The following is a 13,946-nucleotide window of genomic DNA, read 5'->3' on the forward strand; positions in this document are numbered from 1 at the left end:
CCCACTTTCCTGTGCTCCTTGGTTGGGTTTCGGTGCTTTGGCTGCTGGTTTGTGCTTTCTCTGGCTGCACTGGCAGCCCATAGGTAGCCCTGGGTAGAGTCTGGGTGTGCAAAATCTGTGTGTTTAATTCTCCATGTGGGTTTTCCCTCCTGTCCTCAGTGCCATCGTAGCACCATGTAGTTCTGCTGTGGGAGAGACTCACCGGGAGCGCCTGGCACCGGCATGAGCCCCTGGGGCTGGTGCAGGTCTTACCGGTGCTGTGGGTGCTGCCGAGCTGTGCTGTGGGGCCAGGGGAGCTGGGCTGGGGGCAAACCTGCCCCCCACCCGCTTGGGCGCTGGGTGAGGAGCTGCCGGTGCCTCTGTCGGGAAGGGACGCTCAGGAAGAGCTGGGCTGGCTTTAAAAGTGAAAAATAGAGGTTTTATTCAGTGCTTGCATAGTTAATTCATGGCAAGGTACATGCCATCCCTCACTGTAGTGTTCACAGTGACAGGGACAGTTATTAAAGCAAATACCCGGCTTTACCTATGCAGTAGGGTTATATGCAGTATGCATTTATATAGCTATAAATAATTTGTTATGTATGTATATAGCATATACACAGCTTTGTCCTCACAGTATACAATCTTTTCTCTAGTGCGTTGCCTTTGGAGAATTGTAGCAGCAGGTGTGAGCGTGGCTGAGGTGCGACCTGTGCAGGAGAAGGTTGTTCTGCTCTTTGGCTCATGGGATCTGCTCTGCAGCCAAGGGCTGTTGGTGCTGCAGGGGGGAGGCGGTGTGGGAGTCCCTGCAGGGTGCGGGAGTCCCTGTGGGTCTCATGCTGGGGGACAGGCGGGACGGGGATGGTTCCACCCATGGGTGTGGGAAGGGCAGCAAAGTGAGCGGCTGCCCGACACCCCTGGCTCCCTCCTGTTCTCTGCTCCGTCGCGTCTCTCCTGCAGCACTGAGTCCTCTGGGGAGGAGCCGGCACTGTGGCTGCCATGCCGGGTCGGGCTGGGCTTTGGCAACATCCTTCATGTGCTGCAGGGACTGTCCTGGGCTAAAGCGAGCGGGGGCCACGAGCCCCAGGCAGATGGGATGCAGGATGTCTGCGGGGGGCGGCGGCCCCTCACTTGGGCTGGGGCGCGATGATGACGTTGCGATAGCCCTTCACCCCCGTCAGCTTGTCGCTCTCGAAGTCCACCATGAGCTTGCGCAGCCCTGCCTGGTGCGGCACCAAGTCCAGCCTGACCTTGGCCTCTGCCTGCGGCTCCACGGGCTCCTCGCTGGGGGGACAGGAGGTCAGGGGGTGGCTGGGGTCCCTCCCAGTGACCCATCACCCTCCCCATGCCCATGGTGCTGTGGGATGGTGCTGGGAAGCAGAACCCCGCCTCTCCGAGCCCTCACGCCCCACGGGAACCAGCCCAGCCCTGGCTCCTGCTGTGCCTATGGTGGAGCTGGGCCCCGCGGTCGCGCCCCCGGGGGGCTCTGGCACAAAAACCTGCCCGTTCCCAAAGGCCAAGCTGGGCAGAGGGAGGAAAAGCTCTTACAGCTCCTTGATCTGCTGTCCCTCGGTGAGGCCGGCGCCCTCCACCACGAACACGCAGTTGTTCAGGGGGACTCCCAGGGGGTTCACCAGGCTCATCTCCGCCACCAGCTTCCGCTGCTGCATCGGCTCCCCTAAAACCTGCAAGCAGGAGGGGTTGGACCCCCAGCACCACCCTGCCTGGGACTGTGGTGCTCCCCAAGCCTGGGGGGCCAAGGCGGGTCCTTGGGGGTGCAAGTCCCCGGGGATGCAGCCCCACTCCGTGATACAGGACCCTGCCGTGGTGGGGACCAAACCCCCAGGGTGATGGCAGCAACCCCCTGTGAATGGGAAATGTCCCACCCAACCCGCTTGGGACAGAGCACTGAGCCCTTACTCTGATCTTGATCTCCGGATTCTGGATGTAGACATCCCTGACGGCCACGACCACGTCACCCGTCTGGTACTCGGTCAGGAGAGCCACCACCTTGATGATGTTGTCCGGGGTCAGGCTCTCCCCGTACTTCTCATACAGGATCCGCAGGGGCACACGCTTCTCTGGCGGGGGAGGCAGAGGGGGTCAGGGCTGCCCCCTCCCCAACCAGACCCCACTGCAGACCCGAGATAAAACTGAACATGGGCGAACCACAGCCCTGACCCCAGGCCCACCGCATGTCCTGTCCCCACGGCCACCGGGTCTCTCACCGGCCTGGGGCTCGAGGGTGATGTTCAGCAGGTCCTTCATGCCGCACTGGGGCCCGACGCTGCCGCTGTAGCTGGCGGTGCGGGCACAGAGCATCAGCCGACAGACCCGCTCTGTGTCCGTGCTGTTGGTGATGACGGCAAAGACGTCGAAGTCGCAGCCATTGTTTGCACCCTCTGACAGCTTGATCCAGAGGTGCAGCCCCTCGTCCTCCTCCCTGAGGGAGCTCTTCTCGTGCTCTGCCTTCGCAAACACTTCTCGCTCCTTTTCAGACCCTGTGGTTCACAGAAAACTGGGGTTCCCAGAGCGGCACAGGGAGGGCATGGTCCAGGATGCTTTGCCCTGGTCCCTGGAGCCTTCCTGGTGCACTCTGTTTTCCAACAGCCAATCCCCCCTCGCCCCGTACCCTCAGGGTACTTGTAGGTGTGCGTGACGTACCCTCGGGGTACTTGTACGTGTGGGTGATGTCCTCCCTGCTGTCCCTGCCCACGCTCTTGGTGCTGATGTTCTTGCCCACGACTGAGGAGTGGGTGCTCTTCCTCTGCGACCCGTCCTGCCGCACCACCCAGTACACCACGTCCGCGTTCACCTCCGCGAAGACGAAGGGGACGTCATACCGCAGCTGCAGGTCGCCCTCCCTGATGGCTCTGACGGGGGCCGGCCCGCAGCAGAAAACCCCTGTGGGGAGTGGAGCCACTGTCACCACCCGGGGTTTGGGCACCGCAAGGACAAGACACCATCGTGGTGGGGGGAGACCCTGTGGTGCTCGTGGGGAAGGAGCAGCCCCCCGGTACACGCCGTACCTTCACTCTTCTCCTGGGGTGTCGGGTCCAGCGCCTGCCACCCATCATAGCCGGGTGCCAGGTCCGGACGGGCCATCCAGGATTCCACCCAGCAGTGGAAGTTCCTGCAAATGGAATCAGGACATGGCAGGCTCAGGCTCCCCTGGCTCCCGGGGGTTGCTGGGGAGGGGGCAGAGGCTGCCTGGGGGTCCGGGCGTCCTGCTGGCTGCTCACCAGATCATGTCCCGGGAGCGCCGCTCCTCCTCCCCCGTCTCGCTGAGGTAGCGGTCGATGACCAGGTTGCCGTTGGTGTCGTGGGCCGAGTTGTAGTTGGTGACCACCCGGCTGGGGATGCCCAGGCAGCGCAGGACTGGGGGACAGGGCAGGGTGAGGGGGTCCCATCTGCACACCCATCCCACCGTGCCCCGTTCTGCACACCCCATTCCTGTCCCCAGAGCGGTGCCGGGGACGGAGCCCCAGCCGGTCCCTGCGGCACTGCGGGCCAGGCGGGTGGCAGCGGCACTGCCAGGCTGTTGGGTTTGATATCGCAGGAGAAAAAAGGCACAAAAGCGGCTGCAAGAGCTTTTGAGGAGTGCGCGGGCAGCAGCACGCTGCAACCTCTCATTTAATCTCCCAGCTGCCTTTTACTGCGAGCAGAGCTCCCTGGGGAACAGGGAGGCAGTTAGAACGCTTCAAAGGAAGGCTATAAACTTCTGAGAGTTGCAGAAAATCCACTTTAGTTTTCTGCTATTTCTCTCCTCTAAAAAGGATCTCATATATCTGTGACATATAAATGCACACGCACTCACAACCCAGCGAGGCGTGTGTGTGTGTGCACATCTCAACAGCAGGGAGCCTGGAATTTTTTCCTCTTTTGCCCCAGCCTGACTGCCTCAGTGGCACTGAAATTATTTTGATCTCAGTGGATTCATTACTTTATTGCAAACTTGACCTTAAAGCCACTTTTTTTCTGTGCCTGAGCCCAGCCCTTCCCCCTCTGCCCGGTGCTAATTGAAAAGCCAGAGCCCTTTTTCTGCCATTTTTTTCCCCCCATTTCCTGACACAGCAGAATAGCAGAGAGCTTTATTGCTAAGCAATCATTGCTGCTGATTGCAATCAGCCCCAGCGGTTCCCTCCTGCTGCAGCACAGGGACTGAGTGGGAGATGGGGGGGACACGTATGACCCTGTCCTGTGGGGATGGGGACACGGGACACGTCCGCTCTCACCGGTACACGCCACGGCAGCAAAGACCCAGCACTGGCCATACTTCACCGGCTGGCACCCAAACTTCTGCCACCTCTTGAGAATATCCACGCTCCCGATCCAGGCCATGGGGCTCGTCCCGTCCTCGTAGTGGTTGTCCCACCGCCCCGCCAGCACCCCCTGGTCCTCGTCGTTACAATTGACCTGTGGCACCACAAATAGAGGCTACGATGGACAGATGGACGGGCACGGGGAGGCTGGTGAGGGAGGGAAAGTGCCTTCCTGCAGCTCACATGTCACCTCCGTGTAATATCCTGGAGCAATGCAAGAGCTCGCCGGGATGCGGGCGGACGCGGGGCGAGATGGCGCCGGGATGCACGCGAATGCGTGCATCCCGGCGCCATCTCGCCCCGCGTCCGCCCGCATCCCGGCGCGTGGGACTCACCATGGCGCTCACCACCCGGCTGATGTACACGGGGTCATTGCGGTGGGAGCAATCCTGGTTCTGGTCCCTCAGGAATTTGGGGTTTGTGTCCAGCAGCTTGAGGCAGATGGACAAGACGTCGTCCTCGAACTGGTGTGTTGCGGGGGGGAAAAAGCTGCGTGAGGGCTCCCCTACCTCTGTGCCCCCTCCCTGCTCACCGTGGTGCCCTGGAAGCATGGGGCACGGGAGGGGGGTCACACATCCCCGGGGTCCCCTCCCCAAGCCAGCGCCCCCCTGAGTGACTTTCCCCGGTTTGTGCCACCATGACGAGGGGCCGGATCCTGCAGCCGCCGCCACGGTGGGGTCAGGACCCGACCTCCGGGAAAACCACTGATTTCCCATCACTGGTGAGTCACGGCACTTCCCTGAATTGAGGATCCTGCGGGGTCACAGGCACCCCCGCATCCGCCCGCCCTGCAGCCCCCAGGACAGCCCGGAGCTCAGAGGGTGGCCGGGTCCCCCCAGCGTGGCTGTGGGTGGGGTGCAGGCGCTGCCTTATCGGCACAGTTGGCATGATGCCGGGGAGCACGTTATCGGTACAACCTCCCAGCACAACGTGGCCACCCCGATTAGGAGCACACGGCCCCAGGGCCCCCAGAGCCATCAGGAACATCCCCTCGCTCTGCCCCACGCTGTCACCCGCTCCCCTCTTGGCAAAGGGACCCTGGTTTGTCTGTCCCACAGCAGCGCAGGGGGGCCAGACCCTGCCCGGGGTGCTGGCTGCATTTGGGGCGCTCTTTTGGGGACACACAGGGGGCAGCAGCCTCCACGCCCTCAATGCCAGGGCTGGGCTCAGCTGGGGGTCCTGGGGCTGTGTCTCTCTCACCTGGCCAAAGTTCCAGGGGGTGGAGGTGATGTATTCGCAGGCACCCTGGTAGATGAGCCCCTGCTGAGCCAGCACGTACTCGCCACGCTCGTCCTCGTCTCGGAGGAAAACCGTGTCCTCTGCAGGGACAGTAAGAGATGGGGACAGGGACACGGCTCTACCCCATGTGCCCCAGCCCCCCGGCCCAGCTCTGGGCTCCCCCTCCCCGGGCTGTGCCAGGCAGTGCTGGATCTGGGGAGGAACAAGGCACCAGGGGCTGGATCTGCTCCCGCTTCAAAAAGCTGCTGGAGAATTTCAACCCGGTTTGATTGGAGCTGATGGGAAATTTTCAGCGGGCTTGTGGTTTTGTTTTCCATTCGTTCTCATTTCTTTCTTTCCTCGCTTTTGTTTTATGGAGTCAGGTCTTTTCCCAGGAGGGAAACCTCCCTGGTGGGAGAAGCAAGCGGTGGGAACTGGGACTGTGGCTGAGAGCGCAGCTGAGGCCGTTTTGCTCGTGCAGCAGTTACAGCTGGAAAAATCACTATGTACTGGAAATGTTTTCAGAAAAAAGCCCAACATACATCCTCGGGGCCAGCGCTCGGCACAGCCCAGGCGAGCAGAGCTTCCTAAAGCCCCTTATCTCAGCGGAGCCAGCTTGAGTGTTTAGGATTCAGGAAACCGGCTGTTCCAGGGCTGGGGGGAGCAGGGCAGCTCGGGCTGCTCCTCAGGCAGAGGGAGGATGGGGAGAGATGAAAATCTCAGCTGGTGTTTGCCCAGTGTCATTAAACCCCCAGCACTGAACCCCTTTCTGTGTTGGGCTGCCCAAATTTCAGCAGGACAGTGACACCCCTGGGAGCACCCCGGGCTCCCCCCTGAGCCTGTGGCCGGTCCCTGGGGGTGGGCGGGGCTGGGCCAGGTCGGGCAACTAATTAGGGGCAATTAATTAGGGGCAATTAGAGGCTTTTCCTCTGAGTGCTGCCTGGCTGGGACTTGTTGCTAGGGGCCGCCCAGGGCTTCATGTTAGCACTGCAGAGGTGAGCTCTGTGGGCAGTGTGTGGTGGGGACACCTGGATGGGGTACTGGGTGTTTGGGGGGCTGGCAAAAGGGCTGCGTGTGTCCCAGGGTGGGAGATAGTGCTTACAGCCCCGACCTGCTATGGGGACCATCTGGAGGCGGAACAAAGTGGGGATTTCTGCTGTGACCTGAGCTTGGGCCAGGGCTGGGGCGCTGGGGTCTGTGATGGGGTGAGACCTGGGGGGCGGCTTGTGCCCCCCTTACTGGAAACCCTGCTGTCGGGAGGTGACAGCCTTACCTGGGTGCCAGGCGTTAAAGAGCAGGACAAAGTCCCCGAGGTGGCAGCTGGAGCCCTGGTAGCCGGTGGAGGTCTCCAGTGTCAGGTGGTAGCGGCCGATGCGGGCGCTGGGCGGGGAGCAGAGCGAGACAGAGAGCAAGTCCCCATCCTGCTGCTGGATCACGGCGCTCCAGCTCGATTCCTCCGGGAAGTTGGTCACGGCGAAGTGGGACCTGGTTCCTGATGTCTCTATGGGGCAGGGCCCTGCGAGGAGGAGCACGTCAGCTCTCGGGGGGCCCAGGGAGCCCCGCGCTGTGGGGGCTGTGCCCAGGGGACGTGCCCCGCAAGTGTCCCCTGCCCTGCGGTGGCTGCCTGGACCTCAGCTCCTGCAGCCCAGGAGCATTGGCTGTTTGCCGGGTGCCAGGGTGCAGGGCAGCCCGGCTGTGGGGAGCTCAGGCGAGTCCCTTGCTCTTTGGGAAGGGGCAGAAAGGAAAGACTCACCCTGCAGGAGAGTGGAGCAGGTGCTCACCCTGTGCGCACCCCAGGGTCACATCTCCTCCTCTCAGCCAAACCATTCCTGGCTCGGAGCGGAGCCACCAGGTCCCTGTGCCCACACGCCCCACAGTGTGGGGGTCCCGGCAGAGCTGGGGTGCTCTCAGTGGGAGCCCCACTGTGTGTGTCCAGCCTTGGGCGTTGCTGCAAACATCCCAGCACTGGCCATTACATCAGTGGCTGTGCGAGCCCAGGACAGCGTGATCCCGGCCGAGCGTGCAGCTGCGCCAGCCACCTGCACCCAGCTGGCTCCCGGCTCTGCTCCTCGGGGACGCTGAGTGCGGCTCTGTGGTGATGCCGCTGCCTGCGTGGGGCCGGCAGCCGGTGCAGCGGTGCTGCCATCCGCTCCCCCCGGGACCGCAGCCTGGGGCCCGTCCCCTGCCCACAGCGTGGGCGGGACGCCAGGCGAGTCACCAGAAATACTCATGAGCTCATCAGAGTGACACAGTTTCTCCGCTCTGTCCTCCTGAGGAGGCTGGGCTGAGGTAACGGTGTCCTTTTGGCAAGGGTGTGGCCGTGGGGAGCCTTCCCCCCGCCTGCAAAGCCCGCAGCGTCCCTGGGCCCCAGGCGCCTGAGCAGGGCTCTTCAAACACGCCTGCTCTATTTTTGCACGGAGCCGTCCCCTCTCCCGTGGGAGGTGGCACATGGCCTCGGTGTCCTGGGGACAGCTCTGGCAGCCCTGCCGGGGCTGCTTCTCAATTGCACAACCAGCCCGTGCCCCGGGACGCGGTGAGACCTCGTACAAACCAGTGGGTTTGGGTGGTGGGCAAGACCCCCCACGGCTGCTTGGAACGGGGAGCTGTCAGTTTAGGGCGAAGCTGAGAGGTGCTGGGTTTGTGTTCATCACCCCATGGCGGGATTGGGGCTTTTTAGGGAAAAGAAAAAGAGCATTTTATGCCATGAGGAAACCCGGGTGCAGTTTAACTTTGAGCTCTGGCCTGGTTGACTCAGCAGGACGCTGCAGCCCCAAAATAACTTTTGCCCAAGAAACAGTTTCCTCTCCCTTTGCTCTGAGCTGGCCGGGGCTGATCCCCGGCGTGGTGGCCGCACCCGGCTCCAGCCATGGGACCAATGTCCCCATCCCCACTGCCCCCCATGGGCTCTTGCCAGGGCGGCAGCAGCGGGAGCCCTGGGAGCCGCAGGGACCTGTCGGAGGCTGCGCCTGGTTCCTGTGTGCCCGCTCCGGCACCGCTCAGGGGTGTGTGCTGGGGGGGCTCAGTGGGGACATTCCCTTCTCCAGGATTTGTGTTCCCGGAGCAAACCCTGCTCTGGGGGTGTCTGAGCGACAGGGCAGGGGCGGTTGGAGAAAAAGCCCCTCAGCAGGAGTACTGTGAGACCCCCCGGCTGCAAGGATTCATTGTTGAGCTTCTCAGAAGGGAAGAGACTCGGGCGGGTTCCCTGGCTGCAGCCGCGGCACTTCCCCGTGAGCTGGCGGCTCTGGCACGGCCCGAGTCTGGCTCAGCCACGGGGAGGAGGGGATGGCAGAGGCAGCGGCAGCTTTTTGTTCGATTTCTTTATTGCTTCCCTTCAGCTCTTGTTATGGAGCCAAGTTTCTACCTTTTTCTCTGTGTTTCGGTGTAAAAGCTGTGCACAGCACCAGCCTCTGCTGGGAGGGGATGGGGGAACAGGGACTGCACGAGATGAGGCAGGTCCCTCAGCACAGCACCACGGGACAAGCCCTGGGGCGGGGGCAGCTCACAGCGCGTGGCACAGCGACACTCACCTGTCTCCACGTTGAAGGCGAGTTTGTCCACCCCCTCCTCGTAGCCGCGGCCCGAGAAGCGCAGGGTGATGGTGAAGGGCTGGCCCCGCCGCACCACCAGCTGCTGCCCACCCAGCTCCGCCGTCCGGTGCTCCCGGCCGTTGCGCTCGTACTGCAGGTCCCACGTGTCCAGCACCAGCTCTGTGGAGGCAGAGGACGTACAGCTGTCCCCTGCGTGCCCCATGCATGTAGACCCCGCTGGCGGGCAGGAGGGGTTGCTGTTACCCCAGCCTGAGCCCTGGGTTTGGGTTTTGGCACTGGGGGCTGGCAGCCTTCTCTCCCCAGGCCGTCTTGTTCTCCCTGGTGTGCATGGCGCAATCCTGGGCGCTGCGGCTGTGCCGGGCTCTGAGCATCCCTCCCGAGGGTTCTGCAGCTGGACACACGCCCTGTGCTGGGGCAGGGACAGGGGTCCTGCAGCCGAGCTCACAGTGAAGCGCTGCCCTCCCAACCCAATCGTGCCGAATTTCTTGTGCCGCGGCACTGCCCACTGCAGTACCACCACAGAGGAGGGGCATCGTGTGCTGCCAGAGCCGTGCCAGGTCTGCGGCTCACGGCATCCAGCACTGGAGCAAAGCCCAGTGCTCATCTCTGTTTTCTGGGAGGCGCGGGGCCTGTTGGCCGGGGTTTGCTGTCTGTGTGCAGACACTCTGGAGAACGCCAGGGATGGTTCTGTGCTGCAGCCAGGCTGAGGGCAGCTCTCCAGGCAGCTTTACTGCCCCATGACTGCTGACAAACTGGAGACGCTGACTGTAAATTTGGTGACAAAAAGGGTGTCTGATTCCCCGGGCTCGGGCGCTCAGCTCTGCCACCCAGCCCAGTGCTGGTGCAGCACGACTGCGTGCTGGTGCAGCCACATCCCCACTGCCCCAGGCGCAGCACTGGAGCGATACGATATCGTTCATCATCGCTCAAGGCCAGTGACCCTGGAATGTTCTGCCCAGACAGGTTAGTTGCCAGAATAAGCAAAAGCGTTTAGTGCAGGAGAGCACGCAGTGAGCTTGATGCCAATTGAGGCGGCTCAGAGGGGCGATGCTCGGTGTGCTGCCCATGTGCTGCAGCTCTCCTGGCCGTGCCGTTCCTGGTGCTTTCATGCCAGCAGCTGTGGTCACCGAGCCATCCTTGAGCTGGTGCCAGATGGAAAGAGCTGACCCTGAGCTCGGCTTCCCAGTACCGAATGGAAACCCCCTCCTGGCTCCCCAGGCATGGGGACCTGCAGTGCCCATCCCAGGGAGGCAGCTGGACTCATCACTGGTCCCCACAGCACTGCGAGAGCTGCTGTGGGCAGCTGGGACTGTCCCTAAATCAGGTCAAGGTCCCTCCAGCCAGTCCATGGGGACCCTGAAGCACAGAAAGGACCTTTCCTGTGTCACCTCCCCCTTCGTAAGCAGAGTCTCAGCTCTGTGCCACAGCGTGTGACCTGTGCGGTGCAAACCTCGCTGACACCAAGCCAAACTTGGAGCAAATGAGCGTGTTAAGAGAGTAGGACTAGGGCTCCTCCTCTCCCAGTTGCGCAGGGTTATCACCCTCAGTGGATTTAGCAAAAAGAAGATTTCCAAAGTGCAGGTGCCTCTTCCCAAACTGATCAGTGTCAAGAGCCGGGGGGGGGAGGGGGCTGCAGTGCTGCCAGGGTGTGCAGACAGCAGCGGGGGCCCAGACACGGCCCCGCAGGAGCGAGCGCTGCCCGGGGTGTCGTGGCTCAGCTTCGTGCTGGGAGCTGGCAGTGCCTGTGCCAGGGCCCGGACCAGGGACCCGCGGTGGCATCAGTGCTGTGGTGTCAGGACAGCCTGTAGTGCTGTTGGGTGATGCCGTCTCACCCAGAGGGCTGTGCCTCCATGGGGATCGCACAGCCCTCATTCCTGTGACTTTGTAGACAGCTCTGTGGGAGGTGGGGGTTGCCTTTGCTCCCTCATGCAAGTCTGAAAAGCCACCTGCGTGGAGGGGTTTCTGAAGGGCAGCAGCATCGCTTCTGCTAGAGCATCCAGAAATGCTCCTTAGAGCAGGCTGAGACGTGGGCACATGTTCCTAGTCCAGCTGTCAACACTCCTCTGAGAGCGCCGAAAGCTTTAAATAGCACCGAGCTCCGTTCTGCGAATCCTGGTGCCGCTGCGGGCAGGGGAGCGTGCGGCTGCGGGAGGGACCGGCGGACCCGCCTGTTCCTCGCTGCCCGGTGCCGTTCGGTTCCTCCCGGTCCCGCCGCCCTTTGCGCTCCCCGGGGTTCGCTGAGCCGGTTCCGATGCCCGGTCGCAGCGGAACGGCTGGATGTGGCGCCGAGCCCCGGCTGCGGGGGGCAGCGTGGGGGGTCCGGGCCGGCGGGGGTGTCCGGCCGGTTCGCGCTGCCCCCGGGCCAGGAACGCGGGGACCGTCGGGCGGTCTTACCTTCGGCCATGGTGTCTGCGCCGGGGTGTGCTGGTGCCTGTCCCGGTGCTGCCCCCCCAGCTCGTCCCCGCCGCTCGTCCCGTTTATACGGCGCCGCGCACACCCCCGCGGCCGGGATGGTGGAGGGAAAGAAAAGGAAAACAAAGTTTCCAGGAAACGGAGTGGTTTCGGTCCCACCTATTTAAAACAACCACCCGAAAAAAAAAAGCCGCCGGGCTTTCAGCTCCCCCGAGAAGTGCCGGGACCGGCCCCCGGCGCGGCCCCCGGAGCCTCCCCCGGGCAGGGGCTGAGGCGCTGCCGGTCAAGAGGAAGGGAAAAAAAATACCGGGGGGAGGAGAGGGGCTGTGCGGTTCACACTAAGATGCCAGAAACTTGGGGAATGTTTTCTCCTTATAAAGTTTTCTTCCCCCGTGCCTTATCTCATGCCCGGCCATTTCTGGCGAGGGCCCCAGCTGCGCGGGGCTGCAGCGCCAGGCCCCTTCCCGTAACCATCCCTGAAACGGAGCGGCCAGAGGGAAAGTGCTGGAAACTTTGCTGTTGGAGGGAAAATGTACTGAAAAGCTTGATGTTTGCTGCGGGGCACGGTGCCATGGGGAGATGTGCACAGAACAGGTACTGACGCTTTCCCTGGCAGCCCTTGCCCCCCATGCTGGCTGTCCCTGCCCTGCCCCATGGGATGTCAGCACAGCTGCCTGGCCCTCCCTGGGCATCCCAACCATGATCCAGCGCACTTGGGACTGCCTGGCAGTGGCAGAGGACAGAGACCCCCCCATGGTCTTGTGATCATCGTGGCTTGTGATGAATAAGGTCTTGAGACATTTCACGTCTGGAACAGGCTTCGCTTAATTACTGGTTTTCCTTCATGCGATGTAAGCTGACCAGGAGCAAGGATGGGTGCTGTTCCTGGTGGAGCCCCATGCCAACCATCTTTGTCTGGCCCTTGGCGGTGTGGGATGCTGCAGCTGCTGTGCCAGAGGCGGCTGCGTGCTAGAAACCCTCCTGAGGCTGATGAGTCCCCTCCTGCTCCCCCAGACACTTCACCCCATCCACCTCCCAAAGCCCAGGAGGTTTGGTGGTTGGTGTGTTGCTCCAGGGCTGCTGCGGGTAACAAGGACCTTGTGGATGGCAATGTCCTGAGAGTGGTTGAGGTCTATCACTTGGTGTACTCGAGGTGACCCCACAGGGCTCGTGCACAGGCTGTCCCCAGTACAGCCCCGCTGTGCTGGGCGTTCCCCATGTCCCTGTGCGCCCTGTCTCCATCCTGCAGCTAGATGACAGCCCTGGCGAGGGCCCCCAGCCGCAGGCGATGCTTTCTGCTTGGGCGTGCTGGAGTGCTGCACTGCGAGGGTTTGCAGCGAGGCATGCAACCTCTTCTGGCTCCACAAAGAATCTTTTTGGTACAGACAGCATCCCAGAAAGGTCTGAGCACTCCAAGACCCAGGAAAAGCCCCGTGAGCCGGGGCTTCCTGGTGTGACTTGGCCCCAGCTCTGCTATGGGGGCAAAGGACTGATTTTGCAGCAGTGGTGCCCTGTGCCATCTCACGTGGCAGCGAGCAGAGGAGCCCTGGAAAGGCAGTGTCCCCTGCAGAAGAGCTGAACTGGTGCTGCTTCGGTGGCCAGGGAAGCCCCCTCCTTTGCCATCTGTGTGGGCAGAGGGAGGGAGGTCACAGCGGGTGCAGCAAACCCACGCTGAGGCACAGCTGGGGGCAGCCGGTTTGTGTGGAGCCGTCCATGCTGCACCATTGTGTGTGCACAGGCTGGGGTGTGCGGGTGGCAGCGGGGGGACTTTTGCCATGTTCTGCCTGTCCTGAGCTGCTGTCACCATCAGTGGTGCCACGGGCAGGTGTGTTTGGGCTAACACTGGAGGCTGCAGGTCCGGCTCTGCCCGCACAAGCCCGCTCTTCCTCCTGTACCCTGCGTGAACCTTGGCTGCACCCGCAGCCCGAGCTCTGGCGCTGGGATGTGTTTAATTTGTGTTGGATAACATATGACAAACAGCCTGTAATGGCCCTGTGCGCCACAGAGCGATCCAAACCAGGCTTTCCTTGCTCGGCGTGCTGGTGGGAGCCGTTCCTCGCTGTGGGGCATGTTTGGGGTGCACAGGGCCAGGCCAACTGGGGTGCCTGGTGCTGGTTGGGCTGGAGGGACTTGTGCAATTTCTGTCTGTTTTTTGAGCCAAGCACAGAGCAGGAAGGACTGACAGTGTCTGTCCCTGCGCTGGCACCTCTGTCAGAAATGCTGCTTGATGGCGTTTGAGGCTTCACGTGGCATCGGCGTCTGCCCCACAGCCCTGGCTGAGCCCCGTGCCCAGGGCTTCCAGCAGCTCCACAGTCGCGGTGGGAAGCGAGCGAGGGGCTCAGGAGCCCCAGGCTTGGTCCAGCATCTCAGCGAGAGGAAACCTCCCTTGTTTCCATCTTTAGTGCCCACTTCATTCACCACCGCATATCGCAGAGTCATCTGCCTGCCCAGGCACTGGAAAATGCTG

General features: G+C 62.3%; 1 protein-coding gene across 1 annotated transcript; it reads right to left on the bottom strand.

Annotated features, from left to right (window-relative positions):
- Positions 1 to 396: 396 nt before the first annotated feature.
- Positions 397 to 11,546, bottom strand: TGM2 (transglutaminase 2). The gene is made up of 13 exons (XM_065645997.1): positions 11,462 to 11,546; positions 9,047 to 9,226; positions 6,793 to 7,035; positions 5,502 to 5,620; positions 4,637 to 4,765; positions 4,215 to 4,395; positions 3,222 to 3,357; positions 3,009 to 3,112; positions 2,644 to 2,883; positions 2,208 to 2,480; positions 1,900 to 2,060; positions 1,528 to 1,664; positions 397 to 1,263 (listed from the first exon to the last, which is right to left on the bottom strand). The coding sequence occupies exons 1-13, from the start codon at positions 11,469 to 11,471 to the stop codon at positions 1,107 to 1,109; spliced, it is 2,070 nt and encodes a 689-aa protein (XP_065502069.1). The 5' UTR covers positions 11,472 to 11,546; the 3' UTR covers positions 397 to 1,106.
- Between the last annotated feature and the right edge of the window lie 2,400 nt (positions 11,547 to 13,946).

This window comes from Caloenas nicobarica, chromosome 15 (genome assembly GCF_036013445.1).
Source record: "Caloenas nicobarica isolate bCalNic1 chromosome 15, bCalNic1.hap1, whole genome shotgun sequence".
Lineage (NCBI taxonomy): Eukaryota > Metazoa > Chordata > Aves > Columbiformes > Columbidae > Caloenas > Caloenas nicobarica.

Bases quoted from the DNA above. Each gene is read 5' to 3' on its own strand.
- TGM2 (XM_065645997.1), bottom strand. The intron at 7,036-9,046 runs GTGAGTGTCGCT...TCCTCCTCGCAG, and splicing joins CGCCTTCAACGTGGAGACAG to GGCCCTGCCCCATAGAGACA. The intron at 4,766-5,501 runs GTGAGAGAGACA...GCAACACACCAG, and splicing joins CCCCCTGGAACTTTGGCCAG to TTCGAGGACGACGTCTTGTC.